The sequence below is a fragment of the Phyllopteryx taeniolatus genome, chromosome 21 (genome assembly GCF_024500385.1).
Source record: "Phyllopteryx taeniolatus isolate TA_2022b chromosome 21, UOR_Ptae_1.2, whole genome shotgun sequence".
Lineage (NCBI taxonomy): Eukaryota > Metazoa > Chordata > Actinopteri > Syngnathiformes > Syngnathidae > Phyllopteryx > Phyllopteryx taeniolatus.
Genome location: NC_084522.1, coordinates 10,766,854 through 10,790,109, shown reverse-complemented (window position 1 = coordinate 10,790,109; position 23,256 = coordinate 10,766,854). Strand labels below are relative to the sequence as shown.

The 23,256-nt window shown below is 40.4% G+C and overlaps 2 protein-coding genes across 5 annotated transcripts; both read left to right on the top strand.

The window, feature by feature from the left end:
• Window positions 1–15: 15 nt before the first annotated feature.
• On the top strand, window positions 16–3,664 carry si:ch73-345f18.3 (uncharacterized). The gene is made up of 4 exons (XM_061759341.1): window positions 16–1,158; window positions 1,902–1,980; window positions 2,078–2,299; window positions 2,387–3,664. Exons 1-4 carry the CDS (start codon window positions 1,105–1,107, stop codon window positions 2,782–2,784), a joined length of 753 nt encoding a protein of 250 aa, XP_061615325.1. The 5' UTR covers window positions 16–1,104; the 3' UTR covers window positions 2,785–3,664.
• A 655-nt stretch (window positions 3,665–4,319) lies between these two features.
• Window positions 4,320–22,991, top strand: hycc1 (hyccin PI4KA lipid kinase complex subunit 1). 4 transcript variants are annotated; one of them, XM_061759340.1, is made up of 12 exons: window positions 4,320–4,504; window positions 11,932–12,013; window positions 12,913–13,014; window positions 13,144–13,323; window positions 13,860–13,940; window positions 14,030–14,145; window positions 14,328–14,423; window positions 14,678–14,794; window positions 15,060–15,147; window positions 16,936–17,098; window positions 18,613–18,956; window positions 21,159–21,297. In XM_061759340.1, exons 2-11 carry the CDS (start codon window positions 11,963–11,965, stop codon window positions 18,909–18,911), a joined length of 1,293 nt encoding a protein of 430 aa, XP_061615324.1. In that variant the 5' UTR covers window positions 4,320–4,504; window positions 11,932–11,962; the 3' UTR covers window positions 18,912–18,956; window positions 21,159–21,297. The 4 variants fall into 4 exon arrangements, with proteins under 4 accessions (XP_061615324.1, XP_061615323.1, XP_061615321.1 ...); XM_061759339.1 differs by having other exon boundaries at window positions 18,610–18,956; XM_061759337.1 differs by lacking the exon at window positions 18,613–18,956 and having other exon boundaries at window positions 4,322–4,504; window positions 21,159–22,991.
• The last annotated feature ends 265 nt before the right edge of the window (window positions 22,992–23,256 follow it).

Genomic DNA, 23,256 nt, shown 5'->3' with positions numbered 1-23,256 from the left:
ACTTGAAAAATAAAAATAAAAAGTTTTTTTTGACAGTCAAGACAATTTAACTAGGCGGTGGTAGGCTATATTAAATTAGCTAACGATTACCGGAGATGTGCAGTTGTGTAACTTAGACCCTGTCAAGGGATTTAAGTGATTTGTTAGTAAATACGTTAAATATGTTTGAAGATGTGCGGCACGGTGCAGACTGGTTAGAGCCTCAGCCTCACAGTTGTGAGGACCCGGGTTCAGTCCCCGGCCCCGCCTGTGTGCAGTTTGCATGTTCTCCCCGTTCCTGCGTGGGTTTTCTCCGGGCACTCCGGTTTCTTCCCACATCCCAAAAACATGCATTAATTGGGGACTCTAAATTGCCTGTAGGCATGACTGTGAGTGCGAATGGTTGTTTGTTTGTATGTGCCCTGCGATTGGCTGGCAACCAGTTCAGGGTGTACCCCGCCTCCTGCCCGATGACAGCTGGGATAGGCTCCAGCACGCCCGCGACCCTAGTGAGGAGAAGCGAAAATGGATGGATGGATGGATGGATGTTTGAAGATGAGTGCTAAAACATACAAAGACTGAGAAAAATGTTGTACTGGACTGTTGAGATAGGTGATAAACTCTTTGACCATTTCAGTTGTCCGGATTTTTTGGGTATGGCTAAAACCATGCTGGCATGAGTCGGCTCTCCTCCACAATACAAGTACTGAGTTGCTGTCATTCCAACAGTGGTTGTCGTAATTGCGAGTTCGTAATAATAACTTGGCCCATTTCTGCCACTACACTACAGCAGGCACTTAGCCCACGGAACGGTGTTGTAATATGTAATATCCACATTTAGCATTACAAACAAGTATATTAAATACAATTTAGGGTTTCGAGGAAAGATGTATGCATCTATTTACAAATTATTTTATATAAAAAGGCACATTTAATTGGGTTACATTTTCTACTCCAATGTAGTGTATGCTTGTGTGTGCACACCTGACTACAGTAATAATAATAAAAAAGATAACAGAATAGTTTTCAGGAGTCATATGACAATGACGTCATGTGGAATGTGGACTCTATTGTCAGAAATCATTGACCCGAAAACAATTTGAGAGACGCACACGAATTGCAGAAATGCTCCGTTGCCTCTGCACTTGCTGTTTCCTGGAAGAAAACTTCGACAACGAGGTATGTGTGAAATTCTATGCACTAGCAATGTACTATTGACAAAGGAATCTACTGTAAGTGGGTTTGCTTGAGCTTCCAGGGACAAAGTTTCACATTTAGCTGCACAATGACAATTAGTGCAACTATGTGTTCCATCCTTATGAGGCACGCTGTACTTGCCTCAAGTATGGTGTTTTATTGAATTCTATAATCTCACCGACGCAAGACAGCTTGGATAAATAACAAACATTGGACCATGCCAAATGATGTATTTTTTTTGTCTCAGATAGTGTATATAATGTGACATTTTTATTTAACAGTAAAGTAAAAACTGAAGCTCTTCTACGTCACGGTTTGAGTCCTGTGGTCGACCAAAAAAAACAAAAACGGCAACTAGATGTTGATGAAAGGCCTGTCTTCTTCTGTCAAGGTGCCCCTGAGCAAGGCACTGACCCCTCCAACCCCAGCTCAAGAGGTGTAGCACTGTGTGCTCATTCATTCTGACATCTCTTCAGCCTCCCTAAAAACTTGTTCAGCCCACCCCCCAAAATATTTGGTAGTATGTGTTTATATTATATGATTCTGTTAGAATGTGTTGTTGTACATAGATTGTTGTTGTTGTTACGCTATTTTGCTTTTATGTTCCTTTAATAATGTTATTGTCTGAAATTTCATGCCACTATCTTGGTCAAGTCTCTCTTGCAAAAGAGATCGGGTTAAGTAAAGGTTAATTTAAAAAAAACCAAACTGATTTACATTATCAGAGGCAGCCTCTCCTGCAGCCCTGTCCACCTCAACTAAATGGAGCTGAATCTGCTAGGCTAACACGACCAGCAAACAGCGGTACATCATCATCATCTTTAACTCAGAAGTTATCATGGGCCCTGCCTGTCTAGTGAATCTGTTAAGAATCCGTGTGGTTTTTGTGATTCTTTGCTAGATGCGCAACATGTGCAGCAGACAGGCAGACTAGTGATGAGGCGGTTATGCGTGCCAGAGCTGGATTTGAGGTTTTCCGATGTGGCCGAGACCTTCAATGAGCTGCAAGAACGATATGAGTCAATGGTTCGACACATCAGAAACCTGCAAAAGAATTGTGGCTGTACATGTGATGATGATCTGACTATATCCGAATGCGTGGGCAAGATCAGTGAAGAACACAGTGAGTGGCTTTAAGAAGGTCATATTGTGACTATGAGCTTCAGTGAGGCCTTTTTTTTTGTTTAATTTCCTATCGTTGGTCTTCAAGGAGACAAATACAAGGTCTCACTAAGGATGAAGGGCTACGACTTCTCCCTCTCTGTGGGTCCCGTGGAGTCAGACGGAGCAGATAATGAGAATTCAGTTCCTCCCGCTCTGCGAATAGCTCAAGAAGAGCTGAAGTGCGCTTCTGAGAACACCAAGGCCGCCATATCCAAAGGTACCACTCTTCAAGAGCTGATTGGCTGGCTACTTCGGAGCAAGGTTAAAATTGCCGAACAGGTGAAGAGGGTCGCGGAGACTTACCAGGAGCAAGGAAGACTAAATGAGAATCTGGAAAAGAACATGAAAGAAGTGAGAAGGGCAAAAGAGTTGTCAGTGAAATACAAACAACATGCTGGAGAGGTCCTCACCGAGGCAGCTCAGATAGCAGGTGTTCCTCTGTAGTTCTTGCACATTTCTTAACTGAATTCACGGAACATCACTTTACACAAGTCAAATATTGTATAGGCAGTACTGTGGTGTCTTGACATATGAGTGACCCAAATTACAAGTGTTTGAGATACGAGCCATTGATCGGCTGATTTAAAAAAATAAAAAAATAAATTTTGCTCTGTCTTGCGAGCGCAAACTTTAAATATGAGTGCTGTGTGGTAGCAGGCGACTCTACTCACTTCAAAACAAGCCACAGTTTGTCAGATTTAATTCATATTCTTCAAAAAAGAGGCTCTGTCAGATGGAGGTTATTGTCAAACTAAACAAAGAGAATTAAACGTGTATTTTTTTGCGGGTGTTGTTACCTTCCAAGCAACAGATATTTGAACACAATCAGTGAAACAACTCGTAGAAGGATAATATAACAATACTCACAGGCATATATGCTTTATCCCCTGCGAAGAACGAGAAATATTACTGCTGTACTGAGAAGCCGAGAGCACCATGTCTTATACTGCCATCAGGTGGCTAAGGCACGCACACCAGAATGAGCAGCACAATGTGCATTGAAGGAGAATGTGGCACAAAAACTTTCATTCTTTTTAATTATTTATGTCCACATTTTTATTACTACTTTTTATGGAAGGCTTGAACAAATTAATGGCATTTCCATACATTTCAATGGGGAAAGGATGATTTGATACAAGTGTTATGCGTTAACAAGCGTGGTCATGAAACAAATTAAACTCGTAACTCAAGGCACCACTGGATTTACATAGGAACATACAAGGTATTGATAGACTTTCTTTATACGTGTGCGGTTGTTATTCAAACTCTTGTATTATGCATCTTACAATAATCAGAGCAAATAAATGCTGTATTGACAAATCTATTTAGCATGTTTTTGTACTTCCACTAATCAACGCCAGGAGGCAGGAGACACCCATCATGTATTTGTTTCACGCAGGAGACTACCTGGATCAAGAGAAATGTGTTATGGTTATTTTTAACATCACCGTGGTTAAATATAATCAAGCTTTAATACATCCGGCCTGAAATATACTGAACATCACAGAACACTGAGGGAGCAGCTGCAGATCTTTTTTGATTATTCAGGACAAAGACAAATGATTACACACGAACACGTATAAATCTCCCATTATTGTGAAAGCCTGCCCGGAAATCATCAAGTGCTATTTGATAATTTAATTTATAATATATCAGAGACAAATTGCCATGCATCATTTAACAGCTTCAGGCTTCAAAGAAAAGATTGTTTCTTATAATAGGTGCTGAGCATTTGGTTTGAAAATGTTAAATTAATACTTGTTAAACACATGGTCGTAATAATACAAAACCTTTTAAAGTGATTCATTAAAATGCATTTTTGACAGATCACTCATGCGTCAAACGAAAAGACCGCGGGTGACAGCTACAACCTACCCTGATCGTGGAAATTACCAATGCAAGAATTTGATTGGCTAAGAAATGTTAGACGGCGGGTCAACTTGGCCTTCTACTCATCTCTCATTGGCCCACACGTCATTTTCCTTCCGTTGAATCTGAGAGGGCTCTCACTTAAAGATGGTTTGACTGAGGAAAGTAACCAAGATGAAGGAGCGGGTCTACTGTACTACTGAAGGAAACCAAGCAATAGCGAAGTGACGTTTATTTACTTCTTGTCTAAACACAAGTGGACGACACACCCAGGAGCTTCACTGATAGCATGCCAGTAAGTGGATGACAACTTGTCCCGGTTTAGTTGCTGTCGCCCCTTAGCCCAGCTAGCTAACTAGCTAAACCTGTAAGCAATCGTCATGACAGTTCGAAGATTAAGAGTGTGTGGCGGGCTGAGATTAATCTTTATTATCTGACTGGCACCTTTAAACACTCACACCGTGCAAGCTAATGCTCGCAGACAAAACATTTTAATTTAGCTTAAACCCGATTTTAGTTACCAGGCAGTTTTTGTAACACAAGTGCGAATTGGTGTAGTGGAGTAATAGTAAGAGCCAGGGCAACATTTGTAATATAGCAACAGTTCCAGTTTAGCAGACCTGTGGTGTCGTTTTCCACGGAGAAAGACTTTGCACCGGACTCTTGTTGTAGGCTGTGTGGGTGTGTTCGCTGGCAGACAAACCACTGCACACTGCCGTGGTAAAGCGTTGTTATATCATGTGGTTTAGCTTTCAGAGGGACAGACCCAATGTGAAAGTGTCCCTATTGAACACACTACGTATTGTGCGTCTCCTAAAAAATGTAAGAGTCGTGCTACTTGATGCAATACTGTAGTTGTACCTCAAATACTCCTTTAACATAGAAGCATATTGATCCTAATTTTATGTAGCTACATTGGCTTATTGAAAAGGCAAATGACAATGACATTATTCAAACCAAATTTTGCTTTTGGTTTTGTTCTCCTGATACCAAACAAGATGTATTTTTTTTTTTTTTTAGGGGGGTGGGGGGCCGAGGTGCAACAATGAAATAACAACCCATTGATCATCATATTAATCGGGAAGTATTTTGATAAGGGATTAATCATTGAGAGACCTTGTTTAATTTAAGATTGCCCAAGTCCTCGGAATGCCATGTCTGGGGTTGTGGGTTTGGCTCTGGGCTCCATTCTTCTTTTGTGGAGTTTGCATGTTCCCACATTCCCAAAACATGCAAATTAGGTTCATTGATCAAAATTGTCATTGGCATGAATGTGAGTGTTCATGATTGTTTGCCTATATGTGCCCAGTGATTGATTGGCGATCAGTCTACCCTGCCTCTCGCCCAATGTCAGCTGGGGTAGGGTTCTGCTCACACATGACCCTAATGTGGACAAGCGGTATAGAAAATGGAAAGATAATGTGAAAATGAAGTATTTCCTCTTGGGAGGGGGGGGGGGATATTTTTGTCATGTTTAAACTCAACCCTTAATAAATGAACATTTTAATGCCCACCAGGGCGGCTCGTTGGGTGACTGGTTAGCACATCTGCCTCACAGTTCTGAGGACCGGGGTTCAAATCCTGGCCCCCGCCTGTGTGGAGTTTGCATGTTCTCCCCATGCCTGCATAGGTTTTCGCCGGGTACTACGGTTTCCTCCCACATCCCCAAAACATGCGTGGTAGGTTGATTGAAGACTCAAAATTGCCCGCAGGTGTGAATGTGAGTGCGAATGGTTGTTTGTTTATATGTGCCCTGCGATTGGCTGGCGACCAGTTCAGGGTGTACTCCGCCTCTCTCCTGAAGATAGCTGGGATAGGCTCCAGCACGCCCGCGACCCTATTGATGATAAGCAGTACGGAGGATGGATGGCTGAATGCCCACCCACCAGTTTAACATTATATAATGAGCCATCAAATTTCATGGCTCGTCTTTTCCATATGTCTGTCACCTTTCTCACGTGAAGTTGTACAGGTCAGATAAGGTGACTTAGGGAAAATAATTGTGGTTTGGAAACACAAACCATGGATCAAAATTTCCCAAAATGTCCATTAGTCCCCTGGGTTTGCAACATATAAATGGGCACCATGATTTTAGCAATGTTCAGGGCGATTGACTCTGATTGCCTTCTAGTGGGCTCCTTTCTTGTCTAGTCACTTTCTCAATTAGTCACTAGAGGGGTTGGAAAAATCGCTAACTTGGCAGCACTGTGTGTGCTTTTATAACTAGCCTCTCTCTGTTTGCAGCCATGATGTTAGTGCAAGCAGTGCACTTCAGCAAGAACATGGTTTGAGCTATGGAAACTACCCCAACAAAACCATAAGGGGAGGGGGGAAATCATCCTGGGCAATAAAATTAATCAATTTAATCTTTCAACCCTGCTCTCAGGAAAATGCAGTGCATTTGTACAATATACTGTTTAATAAATATGAAAGTGTCAGTCAAAACTGAGTATTTACAGTTATGAGTCAGCACTAATACCTGTACATACAACTATTGGAACTTTGTTTTAAATGTGTGCAATTATGTCTCAAGACTGCTAATATATTTTTGACATCCAAGCAGGTCTTAGAGCTTGAGGAAAGTGTGCACTGCTTGTCACGAAGCATCAGATGACTACACAATCCTACTGTTCTGTGAATTATCCAACCCAGTTGTGTAATGTGCAGCATTTGAATTCACTGTGAAACAGAAGATGGATGGACGTGGTATTCATTTTCTATAAAGGCAATGATTAATGGAAAGCTTCAGTAATTTCATAGCAGAATAAAAAGCTATTTCTGACAAAAACGGATAGATAGAAGACGACTAAAGAAAATTGACTAACCACGTATGTTCTGATTACTGAAGGAATAGTGGTTGGAGAGAGAGAGAGAGAGAGAGAGAGAGGATAGCGTGAGGCGACGATGCATCACCAGCCTAAGAGCGTAGGTTGCTAAAAGAGGTTTCCTGTCTGTTCGAGCTCACCAGCCATCTCCCATAACAGTAAAAACACACACACCACCAGTTTATGTCTTCTGAACTGACCTACTTAAGTTGTGTTCTGGTTCTATCGTCATCGTCACATTTTTCCTCTTTGCCGTCATTGATGCTCTTCTTTGTCTTGCTGCGTTTGTGCAAGTCTTGCCTCACATCATGCATGGTGGCAGCAGTTCAACTTCCCATGTTTGTTTCTAGAGGTGTATTTGGCCTGCAGGTTTCAATCACTTTTTCAAACCTTAATAGAGGTGTTTGACTTTAGAGGTTCCACTGTATATTTAGTGAGTTTACAACTAAGTCAGTTTTGAGGGTTTGACTGTCTCAACTGAATTTTATTTATAGAGGACAGCTAAAACAATGTGCTGCACATGTATAAAAAAATGAACATAAAACAATACAGTTGAACATAAAATGATTTTTTTTTTAAACGGTAAAATAATACAATTATAAACAAGACACGAAAACAGGGGCGGAGTCTTGTCGTGTGTTAAAAGCAAAGGTATAAAACTGTGTTTTAAGGCGGGGTGAGACCATTTAGAGATTTGAGGAAAAAAATTGCCGAGTCTGAAAATGAACTCTGTGTGCAGGCATTCAGTGGAGAGTGGCCAGAATAGGAGTTTTGTGCTATCGTATGTTCCAGTTAAGAGGCGAACAGCAGCACTTTTAAGCAACTGGAGAGACGTTTGAGATTAGAGGCACATTGTTTTACTTCCTGTTTCTTATAAGGTCAGCAGTTAAGGTAGTCGAAAGTGCAGTCAGCTGGAAAAAAAACATTTAACTGAAATACAAATCTCTTTGACATTTTTTAGTTTCAATCAATGTGGTCTTTCCAGTTTTGGTCTATTTGTGATAATATAATTTTGTGTCATCATGCACCCTGTACCACAGGAAAAAGCAGCTGGGGCAGCTCAGCTACTCTTATTACCACCCACTTCATTGTTTCCTTCTTTTTCCTTTAGTTCCTCATTTCAAGCTTTCTATCATACCGCTCACCCACATTTCAACATGTGTGTGTATGGGGAATAAACAGGAGGTAGGATCGGCAGTTCTCTGCTAGTATTATTACACTAGTTTTTCTCTTAATACATGAGAAGGTATATTATTGTGTGCTTACTTTTTTATAGACTGACATGTCAAGAAAACGCAACTAGGATTTAGAAAGAATGTAATAAAAAAACACATTGAGCCAACAAGTACTGTAATACTGTATAATGTCGTGCAATGTGTTCCTTGTATGTGTGTGAGGCTAAGGACGAAAGCGTGGGTAGCTTGCGAGTTCGCTCACAGGAACAGGTTTGTTCAAACCCTACACTGAAGAAACACTTTTGTACACACAAAACACACTGGCTGATTACTTGACACATTCATCCTCACTTCCTGGAAAGCTGTTAACTTGTCTCAAAACATTTTCAAAATCTGCAATAATTCATATTAAAAATTTCTTGATCTAGCTCGATCATTGTAAATCGGTGTTTCCATGTCTCATGCCTTTCCATTAGTCTACTTTGTTGCCACAGGCAGTGGAGAACTTAATGAAGTTATTTTATTGACCCATATGTCTCACTTCAATTATGTTATGGATCCCCTGGGTTGTTATCCATTCCTTTTATCCATCGTCTCGGTATACATGCAATTATCCCTCTCTTTCGCTCCTTTGCATTTATCTGCACTCTATTCATGCACATAGCCTTTGCCTCTCACCCACATTGCTTAAGTTATTCATCACTTCAGTGTTATGTTACTTCTTGCTGTTGATGTCTTGTTTAAAAGTGATTTATTCATGTGTATGGAGCTTGCCGGTTATTTCATTCTTCCTTCAAGTCGTCTCTTTCCAGCTCACATTGGTTTGATACCTTCCCGATGATATAATTACTCAGTGTTGTGTAATCTCCGGGTGCTTGAATTTTTGTTTCTTGCTTGTCTGTCAGTTGTACATCAATAGAACAAGCAATTTGCTTTGTCTGGATTTGTAGACTGATTTGTTGGCTGGATTTTGCACCCTCAATCATTCATTATCCATATTTTTAAATTGTGCTGGCTGGTGTAACACATTGCCCGAAAAGGATATTGTAGATCCTTTAATTTGGAAGTGTCCCCTGTGGCCATGGATATGTTTAGTTCTCAATAATATTTCAGTAAATTAGTACAATTAAATAGGATAATTATATTGTGAGCAGCAGTCAAAGAGGATCAGGGCCTCATTGGGAAAAAAATAAATAAATAATACTATATGACAATTACATTCTAAAAAAGAGAAACTATTGTGAAATGAATATATTCTGACTGAGGAAAAAGTGGTTATTTTATGAGTGTGTTGGGCAGCTCCTTTGTAAGCAACTCCGGTTGTTGCTTTGACAAATCACATACAGTAGCTGATGGCTTTTTTTACGCACATCAGCTTAATTGTTGGAACACACTTCATTATAGAAGGAAAAACCCACGATGGTCACTGCAATAACTTAAAACTGACAAACCGATTGGCAAGCCACAAAGTCTCTGGGGAAAAAGTATTCAGTTCAGACTATTCAAAAGCAATGTCAGATTTTCATGAGTTTTCAATACATTTTTATTCATTAATTTCATCTTACCATTGTGGGTTTTGCTTTCTTTAACAGAAAGGTACCAACATTTTTGCCTCCATGTGTAGTTTCTTTCTCTCCATTTACTTTAACTATAAATTGCGCCCGAGAAATCAAACTGGTTGTAAAATATACCCATAGGAGGGAAACTGTCCTTTAAATAGACTGAGTCAGACTCTAATTACTGACTTTTTTTTTTTCAAATTAATTTTTTTGTAATTTTTTTTTGCCTGCCTGGTATTAAAACACACATACAACCCAGCCCCAAGATTGCAGCACCCACGTTACATGTGAAAGAACACACAGCCACAATGCACTAATTTCACTAAATGCAGGCTGTTCTGTCTCATAATCCGTCTCCATTTCATGAGTCACTGGCTCCCCCTCCCCCACTTGTCATTCTCATCACTGGCACAGTCCAGAAATGGAGACCTGGCTGCCTTTTCGGGCCCATGCACCAAAATAATAACAAATAAAGCTATTAGCTTTGTGAAGGGAAAGTACAGCGGGGGAGCTGGGGACAGAGGTGTTGCTGGAAGAAAAGCTACATGTATTTCATAAGAATATTGTTGGGGTATTATTTGTCACCGCTGGTCTCCCTGAGCTGAAGTGTTATTACATATTAGTAAGTTTGTTTCACAAGAAAGGTAATAGCGTTCAAGTAGTTTTATCAAATCAGACTATGGTTGTACGATACAATTGCAAAAAAATGGATTTCTACTTCCTTCACTTTTTCTCTTTATAAGTGGCCTCTGTGAAAAGACAAGACCAAACATGGAATCTGCATTCCTACTGCCCATTGAGCCATGGTTGTTTTAATATTGTCTCAGCGTGTTCTACATTTTTTTAAGTGATTTGCAAACATTCTGTTTTAGAGAATGAATAATGCTGAAATTTGCAATAATTCATGTCTTACACAGAGACAATTGCATCAAGTGATCCATAAGTACATTCACGATCCACCACTGTTTCTCTTTAACGGAGCCTTTTTTAGGCTATAATTGTGCTTTTGATTTGTCTTCCTGATAACTTGATAGAATGTATAATGTGTTTGTTCTGCTATACTCAGATACCAGGTTTTCCGATTTCTCCATGTTGTTATGGGCACGTGCCATATGTTCCGCTGTTTTGAAAAAGTCAAAAATGTTCTGGAGAGGAAAGTTTATATATATATATATATATATTTAAAGTAATTTTTTTTCAGGAAAAATACTCAAGAATATAAAAAAAAAAGCTGTATATCATTATCAGGATATAAAACCTATATCTTCACATATACCGTCTTCACATATTTGCAGATTTAAATTTGATTTATAAAGTACTGCATGATTTGGCCCCAGCTCCTCTGGCTGAGTTCATCAGCCAAAGAAACAGCTCTGAGCGTGTCACTCGAGGCTCTGTCAGAGGTGACTGTCTCATTCCTCTGCGCAGGAGCACTTTCAGTAAGTCAGCCTGGTCAGTGAGGAGCGCTGGTGAGTGGAACTCAGTACCTGAGGAGGTTAAACTGCTTACAACATACAAGGCCTTCACAAAAAAACTGAAAATGTGGCTAGTTAACACCTATAGCTGCCAACACTAAAAGACAAGTATGTTATGTTGTCTTTTTGTTATGATCAAAAAAATGATGGTTTTATTCTCTCTTAATAGTATAGTTTGATTATGTATCCTGTATTATATTGTCTTGTAGATGTATTTTACTGCTTTTTTACATCATGGCCAGGGGACTACAGATGAAAACTAGCCTTCTGGCTAATTCTGGCTTTTTTAACCATGTGTACTTCATGTGTTTTATGAAATTGCATTGTCCCCTTTCAAAAATAAACTGAAAAGAATATCGGGATGTAATATTTTGTCCATATTGCACAGGTCTCCTTGGGTCATTGTTAAAACTGCAATTTAAATCGGTCTAAATATATACATTATTTCTTACTTCAAAGTATTAATATTGTTTGGAGTCTTTGTTCCTGACAAAGTATTTATAATGTTAGCACTATGCATTGCAACCTGTTAAATAAATAATTGTGGATAAAATACTCTTTAGCCAGTAGTCTGGTCATTCTGTCCGTAGCTTTTCTTGTGCATACAGAATTGATGGCAGTGTATGTGGACAAGTTGACTGCTAAATTGTGTTTGTGTGCATTTTATAATTTGATTTGTTTTGTATAGGTGGAGGTGACACCTCTTCAGATGCAGGAACATGTTGGCTATGGACCAAGGAGTGGTGGAGGAATGGCTGTCAGAATATAAGGTACAGTAAAGCTGTATGAGATGCATGTAGGCCTACAGTAAAATAGGTGCAATAGGTGGAAATCCGCGATTGAGAGAGAGATCGTATAAAAAATAGTTTTAATCCTCCCACATGCTTTAAATACGTTCAACTTCAAAATTACTAAAACACACTGTCCATGTTTCAAGATGTTTGTCACTCCCAGTTGAAGGTGTTGGAAAAGTGACACATAAAAGAAAAAATAATTACAAATTTTAACAATAACCAAACCATATAATTTTGTCCAATGAAGGTCCGCTAGCTTAATATGAGCGGCGCCCAAACTGTGAACTGCGATATAGTGGAATACCTACTCCCATACAGCAAATAACAATATGATTGAGCGTATTCATTAATTTCATTAAGAAGACTTCCAGTTCATTATTCTATTATACACAAATGATCTTAAAGGGGAGATATTTTGCCAGATGAAGTTTATCTAGAATTTGGGATGTCATTTTGCCTCTAGGTTGCCTCAGCAAACATTTTTCTGCAGAGAGGCCCGAAATCAGGTCATTTGAATTTCTTAAGCTTATCTACGTCACTAGCGAAGATCTACGCCTTCCCTTTCTGCTCCCAAGCCAGCGCTTGCTCTCATAAGTGGGTCTTCTACACGGAGGCAACAAATCAGAGAAAGGGGGCGGTCTTAGCCAAATATGGATAAAGGGGATACAAAACTGGGTCAAACAGAAGTAGCTATCACACGGCCCTTTTCTGGACACTTGTATGACAAAACCAAGGTTTTTTTTTTGTTTTGTTTTTTATGGAATTGATACTTTTTTACGTTTTTAAGTCCATGTTAGAGAGTCACTCTATGGCGGTCTAAATGGCTAAAATATGGGACCTTTGAATGCAAACAAACTTTACCTTGTGTATTTCAGACCTTGCCTGACAGTGCTGTGTCAGCATATGCTGCATCACTTAAAGACAAAGGTGCCCTTGTCCCTGCACTCTACAAGGTCATCCGGGAGAACTACAGTGAAGTACGAACGTAACCTTTCCAAAAATATATCTGTATACTGCACATTAATTCTACTGGTTACATAATATTTGAGACATTGATTTGAACTCGCGCTTTGGCTTTGATATGCTGTGTTTTCTATCATCCTCAGCTGCTGGAGCCAGTGTGTCACCAGTTGTTTGAGTTTTATCGGAGCGGTGAGCCACAGCTGCAGCGTTTCACTCTTCAGTTCCTTCCGGAGCTCCTGTGGAGCCTTCTGTCTGTCAGCGCAGCCAGGGACCCACACACCTCAGGCTGCATTGAGGCCCTGCTGCTGGGCATTTACAACCTGGTAGGGGAGGGGATGAGTGTACCAAGTGTGTGCATGTACGCGCGCATGTGTTTCTATTAATGAATATTAATTTACACTGTAGCCTTTCGACCTTTATTAGAAGGCAATCTCAGCAGTTTTTGAGTTTTTTTTGATAAGGATGCGATATGTACAGACTGTGCCTACAGATATTGAATCACAGCTCTTTTGATGTTTGTATGCAGCTTGAATCCATTTGGCCTAATGTTCTATGTGTGAGCCGATGTCTTTCTTCCTGTCTGCATAACAGAATAGGTCATGTGTCGCTCAGCACACATTGCGCTCCTATAATTGACCTGACATTAACGAGCACTCAGGGGGCACGTAAACCCAGAGGTGTGTTGGTGTGGGTGTACACAGAAAGGAGAAACGCCGGCCCTCACACAAACACCCACACATTAAACATGAGATTGTTTTTCTTGAGATAAGTGCAAGCTCCAGGATAGTCCGTACACAGACGCCCTCTGATTTTCCTCACCTACGGATGGTCTTTGTCTTCCTGTCTTTCCTTCCCCCAGGAAATAGTTGATAAAGATGGGCAGAGTAAAGTATTATCCTTCACTGTTCCTTCCCTCTCCAAGCCCTCAGTGTACCACGAGGTAAGCGACATATACACACATGTAAGGGAGAACTTTTAATTCGCTTTTGCAGAAACGTTCAACCACACAATGTCATCTCGGTCTTTCAGCCATCCACCATCGGTTCCATGGCGCTGACAGAAGGGGCTCTCGCCACTCATGGGCTGAGCAGGGTGGTGTACAGTGGGCCACTCCTTCAGAGAGAGAACTTTACTGCACAAAACAGGTGTAGTTGTTTTACCTTTGGTACTGGCCAGGGGGGGGGGAATTATATCATTTGAAACATTACTTGCCAATCAATTATTTTAGGTCTCATTAATAGTCTTATTGAATTCTTGCTGTGTAGTATTTATCATGCACTGTGTGTGGGCATAACACTTTATAAATAAATATTTTTTGTTCTTCCAGATTTGAGGTGCTGTCCTTCCTGTTACTGTGCTACAACTCTGCTCTCAGCTACATGAGCTCCACTTCCCTCCAGTCCCTCTGCCAGATCAGCTCCAGGTCGAGACACACATGACCCAGCATCTCTCAATATACCATACTTCTATTACCCGATATATTTTCTACTCGCACACAAATAAGATTAAATTGCATTTACTCTTTTACTCTGTCTTTCGGAGCAGCTGTTCTTATTCACAGGTCTAGTTCGACTGTACTAGATCATTTACTCTAATTGAGTGGTGGCACAGTTTGTACAACTTCCTGTTACACTGATACAACTTCGCTTTTTCTTTTTTTGGTTGGTTATCCTCCAGACTGTGTATATGTGGTTACCCACGACAACAGATACGGCGCTATAAAGGTATTAGCGCACGGATGGCGGTTACATCGGAGTTCTTGGTTCAGCTCCTCACCGGGATACATTATGCATTGTGAGTGAACAAACATACCTGCACGAACAAGCGATTTATATTTATTTTGGTCTGGGGGTATAATATTCTGTATTTGTTTTGGTGCACATTTCCTTGTCTGTGTTTTAAATTAGTTTATTTATTCTGTTCTGTTGCCACATTGCCTATCCCTTTCACAATGTGTGTTTGTCAGTGGTTGTTAAAATCAACCTCTATTTCTTACATTTTGCCACAGTTTTTTTTAACTCTGATGATAAATATCCTACATCAATTGTGTGTACTGTAGGTGTAACGGGGAAGCGGAATTTGGATCCAAAGCCCTGGACGATGTCCTGTATCGGGCCCAGCTGGAGTTGTTCCCCGAAGCACTGTTGGTAAGTGCAGTATTAAAATGTGACTGTGTGTATGTGGGAGGGTGAGCATGTGAAGCAGACACACATGCTCGCCAGTATATTGGCTTCATACACAGTACACTATGCTGTATTGTGTTGGTCTGTGTGTCAGACTGCAAACTGTGTGTAATCCCACTAGATTATTTACATGCTTTGCACTCTGCTCTGTTTAGCTGTAATCCTTGTGGGGGAAGCAGATTGAACCTAAGTCTACAGTATTACTACACCAGCCAAGGTGCATTCCTCCACAGCAATACAAACATGATTTATGGATTTTACCTAATAGGATCTTTTATAAATAATAGTTTTAAAATCATAGAAGTAGTGTTGTTAATGTGTTTATATAACAACCTGCACATGCTGATGAGATTCACTACAAGAGCTGTACCAAAATGTCTGCCTGTCATTAAAATCTTCGCTTTTAATTGATATTCAGAGGAGGAGCAGAGTGTAGTTTTGTGTAGACTATACAATTACACTGGTAGTAGTTATCAGTAGTGTAGAACTATACTGCATCATGCTTAAAAGTGTTTCTAATAGTTTGTCCCTTACACATAGCTATAAAGATTTCTCCAAAATATTAGAAATGCCTTGGTTTATGACACAAAACAGTCCTGCACCCGTGTAAACTACTGTAGTAATAGACATCTTAATTTAATGCGCCAGTGTTAATCAAACCTATTATTATGTTTATAAAAAGGAAGGCATTATATCTACCACATCGCATTAGATTGAGCACCTAATGGTTGCTGGTGAGCGCATGACATTTCCCCCCATTTGAACAAAAGCGACATTGTCATGGGATTATGACACGGCACTCTCTGCTCTTACTTGTTCATTTTGAGAATTTCCACAGTATGCATAGACTTGCAAATGCTCTTAACTGATTGACCTCTAAGATTTGAAACGTTATCTTGTGCATAAATCTGAAAGAAATAAGATTATGGCACAGATCTTTTTACGGTTGGCTTAATGGACTGATCGTAGTGTTGTCTAATTCTTTTCTTACAGTTATGATTGGCGAGGGCCACACATTTTGTTTGTTTGCATAAGTTATATTCATGCAGTTGTGTTTTGCATCCTGGGTATTTTTTGTGGGTAAAAAGGAAAATGTCATTGTCATTTGTCATTTTAGTGTTAACTGTGTTGTGGCCATAACATCCTATCTTCAATTTGATTTGTACCTTTTGAAATTGTAAAGGCATAATCACCTATACATGAAATACCAGTACACATTTCCTCCTTTTTTATTTTTTTAACAGCGCAGCATGGTATACAAGTGGTTGACACGTCTGCCTCACAATTCTGTCTTTTTTTTTTTAAATCTCAGACCAGCCTTTCTTTGTGGAGTTTTCATGATGTTCTACCTGTGATGATGTAGTTTTTGTCAGGGTACTCTGGCTTCCTGCCACATTCCAAAATCATGGATGTTGGGTAATTCAACTAAATTCTTCATAGGTGTAAATGAGTGAAAATGGTATACAGTATTTGTTCACTGAGGTTAGCTCCTGACCAGTCCAGGGTGTACTCCACCTCTTGCCCAAAGTCAGCTGGGATAGGTTCTAGCTCCCCTGCAACCCTAATGAGGACAAGCACTATATAAAATGGATGAAAGTTTTATAACAAGTGTAATAGTGAGTATTATTGTGACAGTGGATGACCACAGGCTGTACCACGGCAGCAAATTAGACAGCAGAATATCTGTGATAATCTTTCCCACAGCTCTGGTGCAGTCATAGTTGACACTGTGTGCTTTGTCCCATCTATCAGGTGGGTAATGCCATCAAGTCGACGCAGCAGGGCGCCGCTCTGAAAAGCAACAACAAGGAGGGTGCACGTAGTATCCAGGTGGAGATTACACCCACTGCCTCCAGGATCTCTCGAAATGCTGTCACTTCCCTCTCTATAAGGGGGCACCGCTGGAAAAGACACGGTGAGCTGCTTGCACTGGTGTAAAATGAGTGGACAAATACAATATTGGAAGCCAAAAAGTGCACACACATTGCACAAATGAAAGTAAGCGGTGAGGTTTAAGCACTCCATCATTTCACTGTCCCATAGTCACTGTCAAGTCACCCTTTTGGCGCATAGACCATTTTTATACTAGGTAATTCAGTCAGCTTTGTTCTTTATATTTCTGTCAAATCTGTATACAGTGAACCCCTGTTTGTCGTCAGGGATACGTTCCAGACCCTAACCTGCTATAGGTGAAAATGCGATACAGAGAGACCATATTTAAAATAAATAAATAAATAAGTTTGTTTTGCAACTCCCATACGCTTTAAACATTTAAACCTATTGTATATCATAACTTTGAGGAAAGGAAAAGAAGACACTCACGTTCACAGTTCCAGAGATAAGAGGCAAAGCGTGCTTGCTTCAAGCTGTTTGCCACTTCCAGTGAAGGATTTACTGTAAAACTGACACAAAACAAAAAAATCTAACAATTTACAGCGGAACCTTGTTTTTTTTTTTGTGATTAATCCCTTCCAGAAAGTCTGACTAAAACCGAATCATATGATAACCAAAGTAATAGTTCCCATAGGAAATAGTCTAAATCCAATTAATCCGGTCTGGACACGTAAAAATATTAACTTAAAATAAATTTCATTGAGAACAGAAAACTGTGTAAAATAAATATTACTAATGAAGTGGATAAATGAGAGCTTATCACGTTAACTTTTATCGAACACTGTAGACTAAAGCCTCTTGATGGCGTATTAAAAATGATGAGGGGGAGGAGAAATTTTCATACTTTCGAGAGGTGAATGGCCAATTATTTTTTTTATTTACAAAGTTGTCGAAAACCGAATCATATGAAAACTGAGGTTCTACCATGTTTTTAGACACCAAAAGGTTCAACCAAACCATGTAATCTTGTATAACCAGTCTTTCGCAGCCTCTGCTTCTTGCTCTTAATTACCGTTGCATCTAGATGCAGTAGAGCTCAGGTCTGCCCAGCATGTTGTGGCACAACGTAAGTACTACACGTTAAGCGCGCAACTCTAAATTTACACTTGTCTGTTAACTGTAAAAAAATAAAAATAAAAAAAAAATTCAATTATAAATCAGCGATATAGCGGTGGTTCACTGTACACGCTTTGTGTAGTGTTTTAGGTGAGTTATATTAACATAAGCAGAAGACTTCATCTGAAACCATGGTAAAACTCCTGATTGGTGCTCATTGGCTCAAATCTGCCAGTTATTTTTCATTGACATTGTAAAGATTCCAAATCTTCACCTCCCACAGACTATACCATTATATTGTGTTCTTATCACTGCATTTTTTACGTCTTTATCTTTCTGTCATTGCATTAATTACTTTTTGTCTTCTTTTGTCATGGTCATGTGTGCCTGTGCACATTGCCTTTTTGTTTTTCATGTGTGTGCATGATATGGGTGTGTGTTTGTGTGTGTTGTTCAAATCCCCATATGCCACACCAGCAGAGTCCCAGGAGGTGAGTATAGACAGTGAGGCCACACTGGGGGGCATGGTCATCCCCGATATCAGTGTGACAGGCGTGAGCAGTGAGCGAATGCCCAACGGAGACTCCCTGCGACCACGTTCTGACGGCCGCACCCAGCCCGATGGCGAAGCTTTGGGAGGTGCTTCCGAGGTCAGCCAGGACCACCGAAGTCATGACTCCAGCACACGGGGGCAGGAGGTCAGGAGGCAGAAGTCTGTGAGGCGAATGCTGGAAAATGAGAGTTCTGGGTCAGCCTCCATAGGGAGGAACCAGTACTAAGGTCCTGCCCTTCCTCCCCCTTGCCCCACTCCTGGGGTAACCTAGGTAACTGTCTGTGGGGCGTTGTCTGAAACCCCTTTTTAGCTTTTAACCACCCCTTTTTTCACCTATTTGCACTATCACTCCATCATTCCAACAGTTTTCACTCACTCTGTGGCTCAGGCTTCCTCACACTCTCCCGCAAATGTTCCTTTAAATCATTATAAAACAAACAATCCTAATCACAACTGTATGTATATGAAATCAAATGCTTCCATTCATGGATAGTCTCTTCCAACAAAATTTGTGCCTCCTTGACAGCACTCCTGGGTTGCACCTGGACACTTTTTATTCGGCAGAAGCTGAGCAAAGATGTGCAGGTCTTTAAAGATTTAAAGCAAAATCTGCTCGTGTAGTATGATTGTTTGAAACAGATAAATGAATGAATGAATTAATTAATCGGCACATTGTCTACATTAACAGGGGCCTGCATTTGTTTACCAGCTATTCACAGTTCTATTACACGGTAGCTGTTTGTGAGGGGTGGGTTAGGGTGCGAATGGACGTCTTGAAGGATTTACTGTATATGTGCTTTTTTTGAGTGACTAATTGAACGTGTATTCCAATGCAGTTGCTGTCTTGCCTTCTTCACTTTCCCTTTTGTGGTGTTTCCTCAGCTTGTGCCCTCGACATTGTGCCTCCCTGCCTCTTTTGGGACTAAATATGTCACTTCCCTGCAATAAACCACGGTTGTTTTGGCTAAGCTAACCTTTTGTTGGGGTTGGGAACCTGAAAAATGGTCTCACAGTGGGTGGCAAGAGCCCATTTCTCAGGCTCTGGTGATGGTGTGTCTGCGCCACCTGCTGGAAGACTAACATATTAAAACTCTTGCCGTGCAGCCCATGACATCATGTGCAGTTTTGTTCCAAAACAGTGATTCCCAACCACAGAATAATGGCACATTAGTGTGAGATCATCCGGTTCGCTGCGGAAGACCAATTAATTTTAATTGGTCTGGAAATATATTATTTATGTCTGTGACAAAATAGTGACAGGTAGAACAACTAAATGCTCTTACACCAGATTGCAACCACCATTCGTACAACAGAATACAGCGGTGCCTTGAGAAACTGACTGGAATGACCGGAGTTGCAAGTTTTTTGAGGTACAAGGTGTCATTCGCATGATTTTTTTTGCTTTGACTTGCAAGTAAAAAATTGAGGTACACGCGCTGTATAAAATGGTGGAATTAAACTCATTTAACTCCACAATAAGCAGTATTTGGCAAATAGTGAATAATTTATCAAAAGAGAGGCTTCAAGCTCTTTAATGCCACTCCCAGTTGAAATTTGCCATCAAACTAAACATAAAACAGCTTAATGCTAACATATAATGGAAATTCCCATTAACATGCTAACGGTTATCATTGATGGTCTCAGTTTTACATTAAGCAACGGCTATTTGAAAACAAATGGTGGAACAACACATGTAGATCGATAATATAAGAATACTGGCATATATTCTTCATCCTCTTTGAAGAATGGCTAATTTTACAGCAACTTACTGAGTAGTAGTAGAAATCGTCTATTCTTCATTTGTCTGCATGACTATTATACAATACTGCCTCCCGGTGGCCAAGGCAGGCACACCAGAAGGAGCAGCTCAATAGATTGGGTTGCAGCATTAAATCACGAGTTTAATTCTTTACGTTCTATTTAATTACATTAAGACAGAACAAATTTTAAAAATTGGGTGTTTTGGGGGAGGCTGGAACAGATAAATAGCATTTCCATTCATTTGCATGGGTAAAGATAATTTGAGATTCATGTTTTGAGTTGCCAGCGTGGCTGGGAACAGATTAAACTGATCTCAAGGCACCACTTTAATAGCTTTGTGTTTAACTAAAGAGACCTAGAGTTCATGCTAAGAAAATGTCAGTAAATTGAGACGAGAGCGTCGTTTTGTCTGTGACATTCCATGAGATTTTTCTGAATGTGAAATACTGTGCACTACTCACAAAAATGTTAAATGTGCAATATATGTTCATGCTTAAATTTCACCAAAAAGCCAAATATCCTAGCTTTTTGTAAATAGTGTATGTGACTTGGTTAAGTAAAAATTGCGGAAACGCCCGTCCCAAATATTTGATATTCAACCTATTTTAGATTTTTTTCTTTTACAGATTGTAATGGGCTGAATGACAAATGAGTTATGTACATTCCCTCTAATTCCCCTGATGTTAATTCCACTTCTTATCTCCCATTGCAGACGCAGTGGATCTGGGTTCCCCGGATGAGCTGATTGATATTGCGGAGGCGGACGAAGGCCTGTGGCCGGGCAGGGGGGCGCCTGACACGAACCCGCCCACCATCACGATCAGCAACAGCGTGACCACGTTAAACCTGGGCGCTAAGGCCATGAAGAAGTGTCGTCTCGGCGGGCGCGGCAGCAAGGACAAAGAGGTGAGCCCGCTTTCGACTGGTCGGACCGCTAGCGAGAGCGCAGAGGTGTCCGTCAAGCGCCTCACGCTCACGTCGAGCCAATCTGTGCCGAAAGCGGGAGCTCTCAGCAGCCTGACGCGCACCGCCAGCGCAGTGTTCTCCCGTTCGTTTGAGCAGGTAGCTGCCGTTACCGCCCCACCCTCCGACAACCACACTGCCTCGGAAGCCGGCCGTTATTCATGCAGCCTGCAGGAGGAAGGGACGGGCTATTTAAATCCGGGGGCCAACCACACGCATCGTTCACCTAGCGTCAGCGTGCACCTCAGCTCGGACCTTTGAAATGTTTCCATGATGAACCTTCGATCTGATCCTGTGATTCTGCACCTGGAACTGTAAGCCATGCCAACCGCAAGGGACCACAAACGTTTTTTTTTTTTTTTTAATATAAATAATTCTGTCTGTCTCTCTATCTCTCGCTCGCTCTATACTGTGGCGTTGTTCTTTCTCTGTGCCGTAAAGCAGCCACAGGGGGGAGATGAGAAGTCACCTTGCAGCTTTCTTTGACTCCTTAGTTAGTTGTACACCGTTGCCATGTCAGGAACAAATTGCAACCTGTTGACAATACAGTAGGTACATTTTAAAGCTCATCACTAAACACTGCGTGCAAAAATGTTTGGAAATAATTTTTAAGCGACGTGTTGCCTTTGCATGCCTTTTCCATACGTTTACCTTCCCTCCAGTCTGTGAGGGTAGATGAAGTGTGTGCGCGTGTGTGTGTGCGCCCGCCCGCGTATTGGCGGGTGTGAGTATGTGTGCACAGTCTGTAATTTATTATTATTTTTTTTATGATTTTATTTTTAGCATAAAAGCTGCTGATTCAAAAAGAAAATATTTCTCCTACTTTTTAAAAGCTTGCTCCTTCCCCATAGCAATATAAATCTTACCTTCACTGTTTGGACAAATATTTAAACTTAAACGTTGTGGTCTGTTTGCACTTTGGTCCAGTCACAGATTTGTTTCTTGATGAAATCCACATTCTTCCCAAACAAGTATGAAAAGAAGGGGGGGGGGGGAAACCACTTCATAAATCTATTTTTAGTTTACAATCACACAGTATTGTCGTTATGATGAGCAATAACTCCCTCGATCAAAATAAAACCGATTTAAACCTCTAATTACAAAGACCTTTTGACTTGTGAGAGGGCTATAAAGTATTGTTTTGCACTTGACAGGCTAATTACATATAGTATGTTTACAAATGAGTAACTTGCAAACACTGATCCAAAAAGAAGGTATATTGTTTGTTTTTTTTCCTGTGAGAAAAGCTATGGATTATCTAATCTAGGCGCCATGCCAGGTATTTGTAGTATTTCAGCAATCTGCTTTCTACGGCCCACCTTCAACCCATCTATTTCACACGTCACCCGACAAACACTAACCCCACCTCCACTCTGTAAACTGCCGTCTGTGTGAAATTAACTGTTTGCTGTACAGAATTTGGTTGGACAATCATTGTGTTTCAGTATGTCTGTTTACAGTTTGTGACTGATTCTGCTTTTGTTGTACGTCATACTGTTGTTCTAAAGATGTTTTTATTGGCCTTTTTATATGTCTGAGGATGTGCAGCTCAGTGCTTCTGGAAATAAAATGTTTCTTTTGACTCAAATTTCTTTGTTGACTGGAAAGTCTCAGAGATTGGCTGGCAACCACGACTCCAGGATGTACCTCGTCTCTTGCCTCCGAAAATCACTTTAATAAGGACAAGCCCTATGGAAAATGGATGGATGGACTTGAACGAGCACAATTTAGCTCTCATTATGTACAATTAATATTGTGTATTTATTGAATAAACATCCTATTTACTGTCATATTATCCATACAGTACCTCAATTCACACTCTTTCGTTATTTTAATTTATTCATTTC